Here is a 19,292-nt window from a genome sequence, read left to right as displayed (position 1 = left end):
GCAGACCCTGGATGAGAAACTTTTTCGCCAAGTAGAAGTATCGAAAAACAAGAATAGGGGTCCTGGAGGGGAGAGGAGGCAACCCAGGAGCTCTCCTTCTCTGAAAAACCTTGGGAAGAAAACTTGTGTCAGTTAGGCAGGGCAGATGGTGTAGAAGGAATTCAAGCTTCGTATACAGCATTGAACCCAATGCCCGCTAAGGTTTTGTCTGGCTCTGGGATTTTGCGATGCTGTGTTTTCTTCTCATCTTCCCATGTCCTCTTGTTTTCCCCGGGGTGCACTCAAATGTACGTGCAAGTCTCACTGTGATATTTGAATCTGGCTCTGGGGGTTAGATTGCCTTGGTAAGATACTCATGTGCTAGGCTACTTGACATGATGCCTTAGGGGAAATGTTCAATCATTTGAGAAGTCAGCAGCATAAACAGTAAGCAGTAAAAGTTAACTAAGAGGGAAAATGTAGTCTGAGGGTCTTCACACCATGTAAACAGGTAGATCTTCTAATGGTAGTCATGGTCTCCCTTAGATATACTTTTATAGTGAAAATATTTGATGGCCTTGACTTTTATTTTCAAAGCATTTACCAAATGCCCAATTTGGAAATAGTAGTGTCCCGAGGGTTGTCTCAACTTTAATTATATCTGCTGCAACTTGCCTACTCTACTAGACATCTTATTTTCAACTCGGAATGTCTTTGAGTGGAAATGTCTTCCTTCCTATGAGCCCCCCCCCCCCCCCCCCAGGTGATAGTTGTCATGTTATCTTTCAGCATGGCTCTGACATGCTGTGCTGTCTTGTCTCCTGAAACCATCTCTTGCCTTGTTTGGAATCCTGTGGGTAACAAAGGACATCAGTGTCTCTGGGTCAGAGGATGCATATAAATTTTGCATTTGCTTCTTTATACCTCTCCCTTCCCCAAGCCTCTCCCTTGAATCAATCCTCCATAACTGTCTTCAGCGTCTACCTAATTCTCTTTGGTGATGTCAAATTGGTGATATTGACCGGTGAGGCTTCTCTGCGCCTTCCTATGTACTTCTGATTCATTTTATTTCAGCTCACAGCTAGGAAGACACATTTTCCCCCTTTTCCCTTTCTTCTCAATTCTGTTGGACATTTGAATGTTTCTCTGGAGGAGGTGGGAAGGTGGGGAAGGAAGTGGAAGCCACTTAGAAATTGACAGGTGGTCCAATCAGTAGGCTCAGAAGAAAGTTATTGCCTAGTATAGAACTAAGATGGGAAACAGATTATGTACCATGTGTTGATTTGCTTCTTAACACTGAGAAGAAGTCATAGAATAGGGGCCTGCTCACAGTGAGGGGGTTATATCTGTACTACTTTCTGTTTAGTAAATTGAAAATGATAACTATAAGGTATGTCTGTCTGATAAATTCTGATGGATTAGTAAAGGATTTTGATGTAGTAGTTGTACCTGTAGCTTAGCTGAGTTATGGAAAAGAAGAAATAGGGACTGTGTCTATAGGTTAGCCTTAGGATGAGAACTGGAAAATAAAGATGTATTTATGTAGATACGTGTGTGTGTGTGTGTGTGTGTGTATGTATATATATATATATATATATATATATATATATATATTTGAATTTATTCATATATTTACAAGCCCAGTGGCTGATATTTATTTAATTTTCATCCAAATGTTGAAATGTGCGCGGTCCTGTTCCAGTGAGGATCTTAACGCTTGACGTGGGAAGAGAGTATTACCTATCACTTTAACTTTTCACTTGCATTCTGCTTCAGAGAACAGGCATTCATCCTCCAGGGAAACTACTTGTAGAAGACAGGAGATATTGATGAGACTGGAACTGCTCAGACTGAGTGTAATAGAGTCTGTGTAATGGAAGGGAAGACACCAAACGTTTTTATATATATAAAAAAAAGTCAACACTGCATATCATCAGAAGGGTTTCCAGGTTACTCATGAGATCTCAGTGGATTAGTGAATATTCTCCATGGTAATAGCATTATTAATTTCTAACCTTTACAGGAAAAATTCATTAATTTTTTGCAGAAGTTAAACTTTCTTTTTGGGTTTCCAATTAGACCCGCTGCATTAACCAGTTCACAATCCCCCACCCCCTTCTGTCTTCTTGCTCTTTTTTTCTTCCTTCTTTTCCTTCTTCTGTGACAAAGAGAAAATTACGTTAAAAGATTTACTCATTAAAGAAACGCCACCAAGACTGTCCAGGTTGTGTATTGATGTCTTTATTCTCCTCACTAAAATTGCCATTGTTAAACTAGATCATTTCTTTTAAAAAAGGGGAAAAAAGAAAGAAAAATTAAACAAAGCCTGTAGAGGCAACACATATAGGGAATCTTGTGTTGAGCTTTCAGCGTGTTCCCTGCTGCATGTTAACGATCATGGGCGGGGCTGTGACATGAAATATTGTTCCTTATTTAATGTTTCACACTCTAATCTCCGCATTGCATATTTGCCTCTCTTGTGACCTTCTCTTTGCCTTTATAACTGCTTCTTTTCACCCATAATCCAAAATAAGTGTACATTCCTACAGAGAAATTAAAGGAAGCTGTCAGTGTAGAGTTAATATAGTTAAAGCATCCTTAACTCTGCTACAAACCCCTTAAATAATTAAAACTGTATGCTTGAAGAGCCAGATTTGCATTTCTTTTACCAAGTTTATTTAGCACACTTTGTTACACTCAATTAAATGAGACTGTTCTGTTTCATTTTCTTTGCTTCGGGTTGATCATTTTGCCTTTTGATTCTTATGCCCTAGTGTAATTTCACAGTGCTTAGGTCTCTAAAACTATACATATATTAATGTATATGTAGATCTATACACACCCATTAAAAGGCTTACTATTTGTACTGAATAGAATCTTTGCCCAAGGCATTGGGAGTCTTGCAAGTGATCTAAGGTATCACTGGGACTGCAGATAATTCATGGTGGTAAAGAAGGAGCTTGACAAAGTTCTTTCAACAGTCGATGTTTTTCTTTTCAGTCCTGCCATTTTGACATCACCTTCTCTCCCCACGGTTTGATTTGTGAATCACTTAGCAAAAACAAGAAGATACAGGTGTTGAATGGTTGTGGAAAGGAAATTAAATATAAGCACTATCTAGATCTCTCCACATCTCAGTTGGCAAAGCATGTGCTGAGTGTTCTCCCTAAATTAGTTCATTGCTTAAGTTATGCATGTTTAAGAAGGAATAAATGTAGTTATCCATTTCTTAATGAGGAGTGGGATCAATTGGAACATGATGAGAGAAAATAGCATAATTTTGCTTCCCCAGTTGGGGTTCAATATCCCTAAACTTCACCATTCATCACTCTGCCAGTTTCCTGGGTTATTTCTGATCCTACATGTAAGATATCCTTTCCTTTTAATTCTCCTACCAGGTAAGTAAGCCTTTTTGAATTTGCTCAGTGGAGTTGTAGATGGGTGATGCTTTCTCCTTTGCACCCCAAAGTCTCCCTTGTTACAACGGGCCCTTCTGCCTTTGCATCAGTTTGTCTGGGCGTGTTCACGGATAACAATCGATATGTATGTGCAATGACAATTACAAGGGTTCTAATATATTTAACTGTTATGGGATCTGTTATGTCTACTTTAGGGTCGACCCCATCCCATATGACACTCCAAAACCAGCGGGCCACACGCGGTTTGTCTGCATCTCAGACACACACTCCAGAACAGATGGTATCCAGATGCCTTATGGGGACATCCTTCTCCACACAGGCGATTTCACCGAGCTGGGACTGCCCTCAGAGGTTAAGAAGTTTAATGACTGGTTAGGTAAGGAATGATTGCGTTCTGGCGCCCCCAATTAACCTTTCCCGTCCGAGTGTCACTCACTGCGTCCTAATTGAATTAGAGCACTTGGAAGCCAGCTCAGCCATTTCTCGTATGATATGCGGTGGTGTCTAGCTTTAATCCAATTCTGTTAATTAAAGATGAATTTTTAGATATTTAATTTTACTGTGCATCCTTTCAGTGCCTGGCCTCAGCGGCTCTGGGGCAAAGGGACGGAAAGCTTTGAAACCCATCTCATCTCACTCATGCTGCTTTAATGAGGGCATTCATTGGCACACATGAGACCTAGAATCATATTTTTAATTCATTGGCTCTGCAATCTTTCCCAGATATTATGAGCAAAGAGGTACAGATGACCTACTAGTAAGAGAGCATTTCTAAGAAATGAAGGAGGATGTGAAAGTCCTTATATGAAGGGAGGGTCCAGTACTGCTTGGGAGCAACTTTTCCAAGGGAACTAGAGGGTGTCCTAAAACTCCTGAAAAGATAAGCTGTCCTGCTGTAAAGCTCCCCAAACTTGAAATCCATCCTGTATACACCGAGAAAAGGATAATGGCAACTTTGTGGCTCCTGTATGGGCACCCGCAGGTGGAGGTTATGGAAAAATATGGGCTGCTGGGTCAGGCAGTTGCCAAATATTAGCATTGCAAGGCAATCATGGAGTTATTCATAGCTAGATTAGATGACACATCTTTTAAAGAATCCTCTTAGGTGAGGGAAAGAAGGCAGGGGTTCTGAGATTTTAGAATCTCTGAAGACACTAAAGAATTATATAGTAAAGAGCAGAAATCACTCTGGAAGAATAATGTCATGAATAATACGTCAGCCAATAAAAATTACTCAGGAGATTTAGGCAGAAAGTTTAAAATTCATTTTCCATCAAGCTAAATTAAGGCAGGGGTTGAGAAAATTTTAAATAATTGATGAAATGATAAAATGTATTTGTTAATGGAAAAACAACATTCATTAAAAACACTTAAAATATTTCAAAAAAATAAGCCTAACTACTGACATGACTATTTTGAGTTTTCCCGTGACCTTGCACATCTATCCACATTTTATGTAGTTGACATCAGAGTACATACCTGCTCTTTTACTTCTGGCTATTTTCATTTAATAGTATTGACATGATTTGCAATGACTTTGCATAATTTTCATGTTCATCCTTTTAAATAGCAACATGACATTAATATGGTTCTGTGGTTTTATTTAATGAGACATCCCTCTAAAAATGAATATTGAAATTGGTAATTTTTCCTCTGATTGCTGGCACTGAAATTTGCATTTTCATTTGTGTATGTCTTTTGGCTTCTATTGATTTATTTCTTAGGGTAAAACACTGTAGGAGTTAAATTACCAAGTAAAAGGACATGAAATTCTTCATGGTTTTTGCTGTATGTTGATGTCTTGCTTTCCAAGGGGATTGTAGCTCTGTACTTCATTAGCAATGAATGGATATACTGATTTCACCATGATCTCGGCAGCGTTGGATATTGGAGCTTTATATTTCATGCTCTTTTAGTAGCTATTGCGTCATCTCAAACAGCAGGGTACCTTAAATAACATTCAGCATACTCTCATTTTTATAGATAAGTCAGAGATACAGAGAAGTTATGGGACTCTCAGAGTCTCCTTGTGGCAGAGCTGGGTCTATAATCCAGATCTTTTCACTCATCTTTTGCTTTTGTAAAATTGGCTTTCAAGTACTGTTATCTCTTAATTTTAGCAACTTTTATTTATGAACTGTTTGCAGGCAAAATTACTTGAGGTTGAATCTTGACAGTTCAAAACTGTTCTGTGAAACTGAAACACAGGAATGATCTAGCTGCCTTGACCATGTTGATTGGAAAGAAAGGGAATAGCTCTGTGGGAAGTGTTTACAGAGATACAAGACGGGATAGATCCTGGTTATAATCTTGTTTAGCCACTGACCTTGGGCAACTGAGTTAACCTCTCTTTTCCCCTTGGTTTCCCTCTGCAGAACTAAGGATTAATACTACCTGTCTTTCTGGATTGTTGTGCAGATTAATCAGTAAATGATTGCTGCTAGTAAGTTTTTGTGGGCCATTAATAATTGAATGGGGAATGTGGTGAATGGACCATCAACAGATATTTAAAGGGTAAAAACAAGAAGAGGTCAGAGGAGTTATTTAGTAGATTAGAAGTAAACACTGGGAGATTTTATAAGGGAAAGTACTCTGTAAATGGAAATGTGCCGTAACTAAGGAAATAAAATGATAAGGAAATAAAATGCTGAGGTCCATTTGCACGATCAGTTCCTTGTCTTCACATGTCGCCTCTGATCTCGTGAGGCAGAAGGAACATGTCTCAGAAAAGGCTTCAGAACATGAGGCCAAAGGGAGCCCATGGGCTATGGATAAAGTTGGGATCTCACAGGGAAGGCCCAGAATAGCTCAGTTACCCTTGCTGCCTTATGGTGCTGAAGAATGAGAGATGATGTGAGATTACACTCTACCACTTGGCTCAACGGAAGCCTTTCACCTGAAAAAAGTGCTGCTAGCAACTGCTGCCAGATGACCTAGCAGAGTGGAGGCAAGGGTTACATCAGTCTAGGGCTTTTGTCAGAATAAGGCATCCAACTCTCACTGGCATGAGTCCTTACAGATCTTGGCAGGCCCTTCAAGTTCAGTGAACCTCTAATTCATTTCCAAACTTTCTGCTCGAGACTACCTCAATGATTGGAAACGATCTGATCATCCCACCAGCTTCCCTTATTCTCCAGCAGGCTAATCTGTTTGTACTACAAGGCCAAGCATTCCTTCTGTCCTCATGCCATCCCTATAAGGTTGTAAATGTTATCCCATTTTGCAGATGGGGAACCTGAGGCTAAGGTGGGTTATCTTACCCAACATCATTTAATAGATAAGCCCAGAGAGGTTAAGAAATCCACTCAGGTTCACTTGGCTAGTCAACCTGGGGTTGTCTGATCCCAAAGTGTGAGCCCTTTTCTGTTACCACTCTGTGCTATTAAGAGTAGGCTTTTGAAGCAGCTGGTAAGCTTGCACTTTAGGCTTGAACTAAAACACAGTAGTTTCTAGCAGTTTCATTTGGAAGTTGAGTTAGCTGTTTGACCATATGCTGTTATTTGAAAGATGTATTTAAGTCCTACTAGTCTTGAATCTCACCCTGACCTACCAGCTGCAGGACCTGAGAATTTCCTATTGGTTCAGAGATGATGGGTCCTGGTTAATTTGGACATAGGCCACCTGGCAGGTGTAACACCCAGTTATTAATACAAAGTGATTTATGAGGTAAGCTAGCACAGCACATGGTCATAAGAAGATAGAGCTCAAACTAGGTACAGTCAAACTTGGAAATGTAATATACCATGTAAAGATAACAAGCAGCTGGGAAGAACCAGTTTTGAATTCCCTACCTTTCATAAGTTGTTTAACTCTTGAGCCTTGATTTTTGTCTTCTGTAAAGTGGGTATAGTAATAATATACCCCATGGTGGTTGTGCATATGCACTCTGTGATAAAGCTTGGACCATTCTTTTTTTTTTTTTTTTTTAATTTTTTTTAATGTTTATTTTTGAGAGAGAGAGAGAAAGAGAAAAAGAGAAACAGAATGCAAGCGAGGGAGGGGCAGAGAGTGAAGGAGACAGAATCTGAAGCAGGCTCGAGGCTCTGAGCTATCAGCACAGAGTCCAACAGGGGTCTCGAACTCACAAACTGTGAGATCATGACCCGAGCCCAAGTGGGACGCTCAACTCACTGAGCCACCCAGGCGCCCCAAGTGTGGACTAGTCTTAACACAGTCCTGGCCTGTAGACAACTTTCAACAAATAAGGTAGAGGAAGACAACAGAGCCAGAGGCAAAATATCCAAAAATCAGAAGGGACTGGCACCATGGATTTAAAGAATGATCAAGATTGTAAGAGGGAGCACCAAAGAGTGTTAAGAGTAGAAACCAAAAACAAGCCTCCTTTACTGGACTGAACTCTAGGACTTTTAGAGCCCTCAGAGCTCCTGGCTTCTAATTTGAGAGAAGGGGAAACTGAGGTTGGAGAGCACATGAATTACCCAGGGTCACTGAGATAATAAATGGCCACATGGGGACTAGAACTTGAATGGGGAGCAGGGTTGAACTAACATGTATTATTTGTGTATATACCTGTTCTTCATCCCCAAATTACATATACCATTTATGCAGTCCTCACAATAAGTGATGAAGTAGCTTCTATTACTTATGAGCAAGCTAGTATTAGCTTCTTTTGTACTTATGAGGAAACTGAGACTTGAAGTTCACTCATCTATGATTATGATCACAGCAACTAGGAGATAACCTCAGGATTTGAACTTGAGGCCATCAGATTCCATTTTCTAAGCGTGTCCTCCTGTCTTTCTCTATTCCCAATCTGGGGCTTAGGATCCCTGCTGGAGGGACCATATCTTGGGTGAAATGGTGGTTTTTTGATTAACTGCCTCCCTTAACACATACACTCACACATGTGGAGGCTGAGGGTCTAAGGTGGGTGTATGTCACGTTAAAACCGCCTCTGTATGTGAGCTGGCTGGTGGGAGGGTGTTATGAGGTGGAGAAGCATTCTTACCATTTGGTGTAGACAATTTCGATAGCAGTAACTTACAAGAAAGTAAATATAAAGAATACTGAAGATGCAGCCAGACACATAAACTCCAAGGGATGTCTAAATTATGTTGTGACATTAGCATTTCATCGCACTCATTCAGTCCTTGAAATGAATATCCACTGACTGGAGCCTGAAAATCTTTACTTCTGTGGGCAGATCTTTCCCACTTAGTAGCACTTGAATTCAAAAACACCAGTATATTCTGACAGCTGCTGCTGTTGCCCTGTTAGCCCCTTTCCTCTGAAATCTCTGCCATGGGTTGGAGAATAAAACTTTAAATTTCCATCTCTGCCACCCTGAGGGAGGCACCAGAATCCTGTTTTTCACTTGTCCCAAGTCTGGTGGATCAGACACCCCAGTTCTCCATCTCCCAAAACACCCACCCTTCTCCCTACCCAGCTGCCACCTGTGGGGCTGTCTTCAAGGGAACCAGCCCAGGGTCAGGGAGACATGTGGCTTCTTATTTCCAGGGACTGCAGAGTTGTGGGAAAGAGAGACGGATACATCTTTCCCAAAGAAATTCTTTTTAAAGTAATAGTTAAATCCTATTGTCCCATTACTATGTGAGGTCAGATATGCTACAGGTAATGTCACCAATGAATAGCCTTTGGTGAGCTGAACTAGGAACCTAGCCACTCAACCATTATAGCATTTTCTTTTCCTTCTTGGCACAAATGCCTGCTGATCACAGAAGTGGCTTAAAAATAAACTTGCCAACTATAAAATACTTGCTAGTTACAATGCTATTATTTTTATTGGTAGTAAATTCTGAACCACTGATGTGCCTAAAGGTACATTTTGTGAGGCATTGGGCCATGTGTGGTCTTCCTTCGCTTTGCCCCTGTGCTCTTCCAACCTGTGCCTCTTTGATATTCTTAAGTGTTCTTCACTGTCCACTTGATTTCATCCCTGCTGTCCTCACCTCTTCAGGATATTTTTGGTACTTCTTGATTATGGCATATGCGTGTTGCACATTCATGGTTGTTCTGTAATTGTTTACTCATCTCTTTCTTACTAGACAACAGCATGTGCCTAATGGGAGCTCTTTGTATACCCAGTTCTGAGTATAGGGCCTAAGACATAGTTCCCAGAAGTGGTTGTTGAATCGTGGAATGAATGCATGAACAGAAAGATGCAAGACTTTTTTTCTGCCTGGACTTGTGGCTTAAACTTTAAAATTCTGTAGTTCTTTATGTGCAGTGTCTTTCCCCTCCCTTCCTTTTCTTTCTCTTCCTCCTCAAAGTATTTATAACAACTGGTTGGCTATTGTTAATGATCCTTCTATACTGTGCAGAAATATTTAGAAAGGTTTTGCTGTTGTTTCGTTTCCTATTAAAATTAGACAGAGTTCTTGGGTGGCCTATTCTTTCAGCCAGAAGTTTACATAGAATGGTCTAGTCTATCAGAATCCCTTTTAGCACAGTGCCAATGCCGATGCCATGAACTTTTCATTATGACTTTTCCTTGGTCTTGGTGGTTATGTAATAGCTTTTAGCTTCAGTTTCCCTAGGCCTGAGAAGAAGAATGAAAATGTTCCCAAGGAAAATGTTAAGAAGGTTATTCATATTTGCAGGAGCATTGTATTAGACATGGTTGTAACAGAGTGTGGCTGTAACAAACATCACAGATAATAGATGTGTAAATTGATTTTGCTTCTTTCAGAAGAATCCCATTGGGAGACTAAGTCCCTTTTCCAGTGATCTTGCTATTGGCCCAGAGTTTTGGAGCTGGTCTTTAGGAGAAATTTTCACAGTCTGGGTGGGTTATTTATTTTATTCTTATAATACATTGTATACATGTTCATGCCTGATAACTTAGAAAATAGAGATAAGTGAAAGAAGAAAACAAAATTACCCATGGCCAGAAATAACCACCGTTAACATTTTAGTGTGAATCTTTATAGAATGTTTTCTGTTGGTATTTACACACACACACCTTTTACCAAAATAGCAATTTATATTACTACTGTTTTATAGTGTCTTTTCATCTTAAAGTATCACAAATAACTCTCCACATCAATAAATATGACTAAAACACTTTTTCCCAAAAAAGAATATTTTCTATATAAATACAATGCACATGTAGTATAAAAATTCAAGTGTTCGATGTATGCAAAGTAGAAAATATACATCCCTCTGTAATCCAGTCTTCAGAGTAATTACTATTTGGTTATGGAATTTGAGAGAAATTTTTCCACCTTCTATTTCTGTTTTGAATATTCTCAATAGCAGCAAATATTCACCCTTTAAGGGCTTTTTGTTTAATGACTATTTTTAAAAATTAATAGAACTGTGCATATTATCCTGTAACTTAAAAAAAATTAACACATTGTGCTCTGCATTAGCATAGCATTCTGCTGTGTGTGTGCGTGCTCTCTGGTTTATTTAGCCAGATCTCTGTTACTGGACACCTAAGATGTCTTCATTTTTCTTTTTTTTTTTTTTTTTTTCTTTTTAGTTGAGAGAGAGAGAAAGTGTGTGAGCGTGAGTTAGGGAGAGGGGCAGGCGGGGGGGCGGGGGCGGGCGGTGAATCTTAAGCAGGCTCCACACTCAGCAAGGAGCCCAACACAAGTCTCTGTCCCACGACGCTGGGATCATGTCCTGAGCCAAAATCAGGAGTTAGGTGCTCAATGGACTGAGCCACCCAGGTGCCCTGGTCTTCATTCTTTTATTATCTGGACTGATGTGACAAACATCCTGCCTGCTCTCCTTGAAAACGTCCTTAAGTTATATTTGTATAACTTAAGTTATATTTATATAATTCTAGCAGTAGAATTGTTGCTACAAATGATGCATACCTTAAAAAGTGGTTTTATTCTAGATTGTCAAATTTCCCTCTGGTAAGACTATGCTTTCTCCCTAATACTCCACTGTATTTGAAAGTTTGTGTCACATAGTTTTGAATGTCTTCAGTGGCAGAAAATCTTCATCCTCTGAGGGCTTCTTAAAAACGACCGCAAACTCTTTTCTTCTGATCGTGACAGCTTACACACTCATTGTGAACAAATGTAAATAATGGTACAGTGAAGAAAATAAGATCACCAGTATATCTTATAGTTCACGGATAGCTTCTATTAACAGCTGGCATGTATCCTATTATGTGGTATATGATTGCATGTGTGTGTGCTGAAGTATAAAAAGGTGGTATGGTGTAAAGTTAAGAGTATGAGTACTGGATTTTGTCTGTCTGTGTTTAAATCCTGTTCTCAACATTGTTAATTCTGTGATTTTCAATTTATTCGTCTGTAAAAAAGTTTGTATCTGTGTATTTGTATCTATATTTAGTGTGTCTAATCTACAAGCATTGCTGCGAGGTTAAATTATATAATGGATACTCAATGCGTACAGTTAGTGAATGGTCAGCAAGTGTTACCTGTTCTGTTATGTTACTCAGCATGCCGTGACTTCTTCCTGTCCTGTTGGTGGGTTTCTCTTACTCCCTGGGAGAGCAGAACTTCAGGGAAAGTGGCCTTATGGTCTCTTATGCCATAGTGATCTGCTGGCCTGTGGCCCATTCTGCCTGTGAAGCAGAGGAAAGGGTGAGCACCCTGGCCTCGTGTGGCCACCAGAAACCTGGCCCTGTCTCCTTTACACGCACTGCAGGTCCAGCACACACAGACATCTCCTCAGATTCTGATTACTTCTGAACTACACCCCTGAGGGGCCAGGCCTGCCCTTTTCCTGCCCTTCCGTCTCAGTGTCCTGTCATCTCCCTCCTGTCCTGATCTTTAATCTGGCACACCCCGTCTCCTCCCCAGTGTCGCTGCCCCTCCTTCTGGGAACCATTCCTGTGCACTGGCTCCTCTTTCACAAACTCCAGCACACCAGGCTTCAGCCAGATTATTGATGGCAGATTTCAATTTACTGTTTAAACTCTTACACATAATGATTTCTAGGCACGGTGGTCACATTTAAGGTTTCTGATCTTTTTTTAAACAATACAAAATTATTAGGAACTGGAGCTTGTGAAGTGGGTAAGTTGAGATACACATTTGCAATAAAAAATAATGGTGTGACATAATGGCAACAGAATAGAGTCATGGGGATATAATGTGAAACATTATAACTGTATAATGTACAGTTATAACTGTAGTTAACAATACTGTATGCTCTAGTATAGCTACATAGTACAGTGGAATACAGTATTGTGCAATACTGTATGGTGTAGGATAGTTATATACAAGTATTACATATTTGAAAGTTACTTAGAAGTTCTCATCACAAGAAAAAAAAATTTGCAACTATGTGTGGGGACAGATGTCAGCTAGACTCATCGAGGTGATCATTTTGCGTTTCATACAAATACCAAATCCTTATGTTGTATACCTGAAGCTAATATAATGCTATATGTCAAGTATACCTTAATTAAAAAACAAAACAAAACAAAACATAACAATGGTGTGATACAATGCCCTCTAAAGAAGTCCCTAGCAGTTCCCAATGAAAAAGTTTCAGAAATGATTTGAGCAGGGGAGCCTCATTGGAATGTTTATAGAGATACAGTTTTATTACCACTTAAGAGTCATATCTAATAAAGAAGTTTTCGGGGTGCCTGGGTGGCTCAGTTGGTTAAGCGTCTGACTTCGGCTCAGGTCATGATCTCGCGGTCCGTGAGTTCGAGTCCCGGGTCTGACTCTGTGCTGACAGCTCAGAGCCTGGAGCCTGCTTCGGATTCTGTGTCTCCCTCTCTCTCTGACCCTCCTGCATTCATGCTCTGTCTCTTTCTATCTCAAAAATAAATAAACATTTAAAAAAAAGTTTTCTAGGAGGCTTTAAGAACAAACAAGATGCTTCTCCCATGATTTACAGAGGAGAATGTGCTAGAAAGTTCCTTAGAGCCTAGAATTCCCTGATTCTTATTGTTTAGAGTTTAATATCAAAGAAGTTTCTTAATCTTTAACCTGCTCACAAAAACCAATACCTGACATCCTGTACTTTTTAGCTTTTGATTCATAATTTGGTTTTCCCAGTTATCATTCTAAAGTCATAATTTATTTAATAGCCTCTATTTTAAGGAATTTATTTAGGGTTTTGCTTTTTTTTCTCCTTAATAGAAGATTGTAGGATTTCAAAAAGTGCCTGTTTTCTCGTCTGTACTACTGTATTTGCTTCACCCAAACAACAGTTGATTCATGTTTATTATCTACTTGTCCTTTTTTACATTGAAGAATCTTTTTCCCTAAAGTGAATTGCTTTATGTCTAGCTTATATATAAAACATTTTTTCAATAAGGACAAAATTACTTTTAAAGCACAGTTCAATTTTGATATAGAATTTAGAAGGTTCTTGGGGGAAAAATGAACCCAAACACAGAACAACTGAATATGCTCAAATAAGTAAGATTGGATTTTGTTCCATTAGGAAGGATCGTTAGTGACCTGAGGACATGATGACTAGGTCATTTGTGATCTGTGTGAACCTAATTCTCTTTGTTATGGCCAGCCATTTTCTTAAATTACATTAATTATAATGCTTCTAATTTATATGACATCCTTCCTCCAAAGGACTCAAAGTACCTTTGAGTATATTAGATCATTAATGCTTATAATGGTTCAGGGAAGTTGATATGGGCAGACAGTATTGCTGATGTCTTGCTGATGGATGAATGGAGATCCAGAAATGTGGAAGGACAGACTAGGGTCATTGTGAGTCAACATAAGAACTGGACATTGACTCCACTCTTCTTCCAGCTTTCAGTTCTAAAGCTTCCTGGTTTCTCCTTTTCTGAAGTAATCCCCATCTCTTAAAAAGAAACAGACATGGGCAGGACACATATCACCATTACTTCATCAGCTAAATAGAAAAGGCTGGATAAACACTCTCTGAAAAGGGGGAATCCTTTTGAATTTTACCATATGATAACTGTGTCACTATTTAAAATAAAAAATTTGGAAAGGAGTTTGTTGGAAACAAAAATGTCTCCCACCTTTTCCAAACCATCTTATTGAAGAGGGAAAACTGAAGCCCCAAATTATGTACATTTGACCCTAGAACGGCATGGTTTTGAATTGCACGGGTCCACTTATGCAGATTTTTTACAGAACTATAAATTATTTTCTCTTCCTTATGCTTTTCTTAATAACATTTAATAACATTTTTCTAGCTTACATCATTGTAAGAATACAGTCTATAATACATATAATACATACTAAACGTGTTAATCAACTGTTCAAATTATCGGTAAGGCTCCCAGTCAAGAATAAGCTGTTAGTCATTAAAATTTTCAGAGAGTCAAAGTTATGTGCAGATTTTCCACTGCGTGGAGGGTTGGCCCTCCAACTCCTGCGTTGTTCAAGGATTAGCTGGTATTGCTAAATCCTAGAGGAGGATCCTTGTCTCCCAGAACATGAAGGGACTTCATCCTCAAAAGATTATTTGCATATATTCTAACTGCCTTCTAAGGGCCAGGTCCTGCTTTGTGATAGGCACTGAAAATGCAGAAGGGAATGAAAGAGCGGATCGTTGCACTTGACATCCAGCCTCTGATTGTCAGTGTGATTTCCCTTTTTTCTTTAGGCAACTGGAACTCAGAACGCTTCAATATCTCACCCAGTTTTGCATAGGGTTGTTAGTGGAGGGCCGAGGATTTAGGGTCATTGTTTTCTATCTGGTGGGAGGCAGCTTGTCTTCCTGTGTTAATTCTATGTACCAAAATCTGGGAGCTTCTTGTTATTCTTTGAGATTTTTATTTGTGGAGCGGAGTACTGATTTTATCTCTCTCTCTCTCTCTCTCTCTTTCTCTCTCTCTCTGCAGATAATTGCATGTAACTAGTGACTAGGTATTTTGCCATAGATTGCAGAAGGTACACAAAATATCTCAAAACGAGTATATCTCCGGTGAATTAATATCTTCTCCAAATCTTGCTCATTCTCCTGAATTCCCCTTCCCATTGACATTAGTGTTAACCCGGGCACCGAAAGTGTCTTTCGGACCTCCACTCTGCCTAAAGAAACTGCCAAGGTCCAGCCTGCCATTCATCTTTCTTGGGATCGTATATGAATAATAACACTCATCATTGTATCACTGAGCACTCACCATTGCCCGACTCTTCACAGGAATTAACTCATTTAATACCCACAATACTCAAGTTGGTTGATGCTGTTATGACCATTTTTACGGATGCAGAGATGGAGGCCCAGAGCCCTTTTCCATGAGGTTTCCCACCAGACTGATATTTTGTGGAATGTATTTTACTAACCATTAACTGATAGGATGCAGTCCATTGTGATATTTAAGGCTCTTCATGAACCGGTGTAACCTATCTCTCCAGCCTCACTCCCCTCCATACTTCTCTCTGCTCTCTCCTTAGCTCTTTGGGCTTCTGTCTTATCATTTTCTCCCTTGCTCCCCCTTCTCTGACCACAGCCATGTTCTGGTCCATGGTGTTCCCACCTTGAACCTTTGTACTTAGTTTCTTTGGTCTGGGGGGTGGTCTCTGTTCAAATGCCACCTCCTAAGTAAGATCTTATTTTTCCTACTTCTGTGTTGTATTATTGTTCTTCTTCCACTGAAGGCAAGCTCCATGAGGGTCTGGACTTGTCTTGTTTACCACTGTATTCTCTATACCTACAATAGTTCCTGACACATGGGAGCTTCTCAGAACATGTGCACTGAGAGAACAGATAAATGAATGAAAGCAAGCTCTGTGAGAACAGTGGGCCTGTCTCTTTTGCTCCCTGTCACTGATGGGGTCCCAGACAGTGCTGGATGCTTAGTAAGCACTCAATAAATCTTTGCTAAATAACTGAATATTTGTTCCTGTTGATCCCACTGCTTGCCAGTCTTCTTCCTTTCTTTCGTGAGCTCTTCCTCATTCTTTAAGGCCCAACTCAAAGGTTACCTCTGTTGGGAAACTGCCCTGCCTTCCCACTTGGTAGTTACCCCTTCCCCCCCCTTGTATACTGTGTTCAGACCATGAGCACACATCACTTTAGGGCTTCCTGTCTCCTCTTTTGATTATGAGTCTTCTGAGAGCACACTTCAGTGGAATCTTGAGCTCATAGGGACTCCTTGATAAAAGTTTGGTTTTCTTCACTTACTAGTTGTACTTCCATGAACAAAACATGTTGCTTCCCTGACCTTCAGCCACCTCTTCTCTACAACAAAGGGAAATAGGTACATCCTCAGAAGATATGAGGTGCCATGTAAATGTTAGAGATGATTGTTTTATTAACATCACATCCTTCATCGTCTTACATTGCAGTCTCCGAATACATTTCCAGATCCAACCACAGGTTTCTGGATCAGGACATTCATCTTTATACTAAAGTGACCCTTGGTATGGCTTTGAACTTGGTATGGCTTTGAACCTGCTGATACTGCATAGATCACTTCCACTTTAGCTCTCCTATCCCCTCCCAGCCTGCCTGTGTATTGTTTCCTGGAATCTTTTTTTCCAGATGTCCCCTGGGTTTTCAAATGTCATTTTCCTGGCCCTTCAAGTGGCATGGAGAGTCAGGTCTGCTTCCAGTCTATCACTGCATGCACTAATTCTTGATGTTCCCCCAATGCCCCCCCCTCCTTTTGACTGATAAATTTTCATTATTGGTTTTGCGTGAAAGTGTTCAGGGTTCCACTCTGCCTGACCCCTGTGGTCACTTAGTGATTACATGCGCCAGCTGAGGTAATTTATTCACTTTGTTTTGGTGTGAACATGTCCCATGGGTCTTGTAACTGCTGTAATCACTTGACCCTAGTGACTGTTAAGTGCTTTAAACACAGTTATTTTAAATTTATAATTGTTTTCATTAAAAATCCCTTATAGTAACTTAACTGACCTTGCTGTCAACGTGGCATTATGTGCAGGGGGAAGAAATGAAAATATTATGATGCAAATAATATAGTACTCATCAGAGATACGCAGCAAATCATTAGCTCACCCTACACATGTTCATTTGGAGTTGTGCAAGGAAGATGAAAGAGAAGAGGACATAATGGCAGCCTGGCCCACGTAATTCAGTACGGCCAGTCCTGCATGCAGGGCAGGCCATTAGCCTCAGGAGCAGAAAGTGGAGTGGAGTTCAAGGTGAAGTACCAGAAGGCCCATTAATGTATAGACAGCACTTCTCACACCCATGGGTGGCCCCAGTTTATTAATCATTTTTCAGTTAACATTTTTATACTTCTTACTTTGAATCTAATGTCAAGTTTCAGAGAAGTTGCAAGGTACAATGAACTAAAAAAACTAGGTTGTTTGATAGAAGGCTGCTAGACTGCTGCTGGGCAGAATGTGTTAAGTATGAGATGAAGCGTCTTGATAATCTGGTACTGGAAACTTCTACACTCAGAGTCTCTGGGTGTTTCTGGCCTGACTGAGTTAGTCCTTGTGGAAACTTGAAGACACATTCCAGAGCTGTGGGTTGAAGGATTCCTTCAAAGACGGTTGGTTAGTAGGCATTTATAGTTTAGCCTAAAACGGGGGTTCATTTCGAAACTCACAGTTAGATCTCTACACCTGGCTTTGATTTTGTTTATTCTTGTTGTTGTTTATCTATTTTATTACTTAGGGAAGGAAACAGGAGTAGTTTGCACTCTCGTTTAGAAATGTTTTAGGTTTTCCAATATGTTATTCCTGATTAGGGCTGCTGCTTGTATGTGAGGTGCTTTTGTACCAAGTGTAAAGAGGTGTCCCCTGGACCTGATGAATTCATGTTTGTTGAATGGCACACAGCTCCTACTCCTCTCTTTGGCTGCTACTTTTGTTCAGTCAACAACTTTTGCAACCATATATGGCAGCCTTCAAGTAGTCTTCTGTTTTGATTTGTCAACAATCTTTTTTTTATCACATATCTTTGATTACTGCTCTTATGCTAGCATTTATTTTTATTTGTCACCTTGTGATGTTTTTATATTGTGATATATGCCCTATTTATGTACGTATTTTGAAATGGGATATATAGGGCATTTGATTTTAGCACTTGTAATAGTCTGTAAAACACATAATTGTCAAAAAAATATATATATATAAAGTTCCTTTTGTTAATGTTTATTTTTGAGAGATAGAGAGACATAGAGTGTGAGTGGGGGAGTGGCAGAGAGAGAGAGAGGGAGACACAGAATCCAAAGCAGGCTCCAGGCTCTGAGCTGTCAGCACAGAGCCTGATGCGGGGCTCAAACCCACCAACCATGAGATCATGACCTGAGCTGAAGTCGGATGCTTAACTGACTGAGCCACCTAGGCACCCTTATATATAAAGTTCTTAATCAGAGTGTCTCTTTCTAATTTTGAAAATTAGAGGAGATTTTTACAATGCTCCGTAAAAGAATTACATTGGGGAAAAAAATGACTTTTATTTTTTATTACACTGCCTGTATTTCCTAGCTCTATCCACATCTGGAGTTTGTTTTAAAGCCCTATTTGGTATATCCAAAATGAATAATTAAGCAGCTAACTATCACATGCATTATTGATCTACCAGATTTAAATGTTATTACAACAAGTTTGTGTGCCTTATGAAACTGAAATAAACTTTTTTCCCGACTTGTTCCTTATATTCTATTGAAATTTCAGGAGCAGGAAGGAAATAACACATTTTTTATCCTCTTATGGGGTAAAGTTGCACAATTAAACAGTTTTCTCTCCTTTCTCCCTGCCACTTATATGAATCTTAATTACCCTCTACTTTGAATTTTTCTCCTTGGTTTGAATATAAGGTTGGGAGGTAAATTTTCTTTCTCTTTTGAGAAGACTAAACTCCCCTGTGAGGACAGATATCAGACTGTAAGCCAGACAGCCTGTGAGCTTTCATTTCTCTGTACAATGTTGACAAGGTTGTCTAATGCTTAACCTACTGACTAAATAATTTCATACTACATAGCCAATCACGATTCATTGCCCACAGTGTATCAAAGCCCTGTGGGTTTATCACCTGAATCTGGAATTGCTC

General features: G+C 39.7%; 1 protein-coding gene across 3 annotated transcripts in view; it reads left to right on the top strand.

Annotated features, from left to right (window-relative positions):
- MPPED2 (metallophosphoesterase domain containing 2) overlaps window positions 1-19,292 on the top strand; it is a 174,458-nt gene that overhangs the window by 44,756 nt on the left and 110,410 nt on the right. For all 3 annotated transcript variants that reach the window (XM_042906431.1, XM_042906430.1, XM_042906429.1), the window contains exon 3: window positions 3,593-3,774. In XM_042906431.1, the coding sequence (XP_042762365.1) occupies window positions 3,593-3,774 (182 nt within the window). The remainder of the gene's footprint in view (window positions 1-3,592; window positions 3,775-19,292) is intronic.

This window comes from Panthera leo, chromosome D1 (genome assembly GCF_018350215.1).
Source record: "Panthera leo isolate Ple1 chromosome D1, P.leo_Ple1_pat1.1, whole genome shotgun sequence".
NCBI classification, from domain to species: Eukaryota; Metazoa; Chordata; class Mammalia; order Carnivora; family Felidae; genus Panthera; species Panthera leo.
This window is presented reverse-complemented; position numbering and strand designations above follow the sequence as displayed.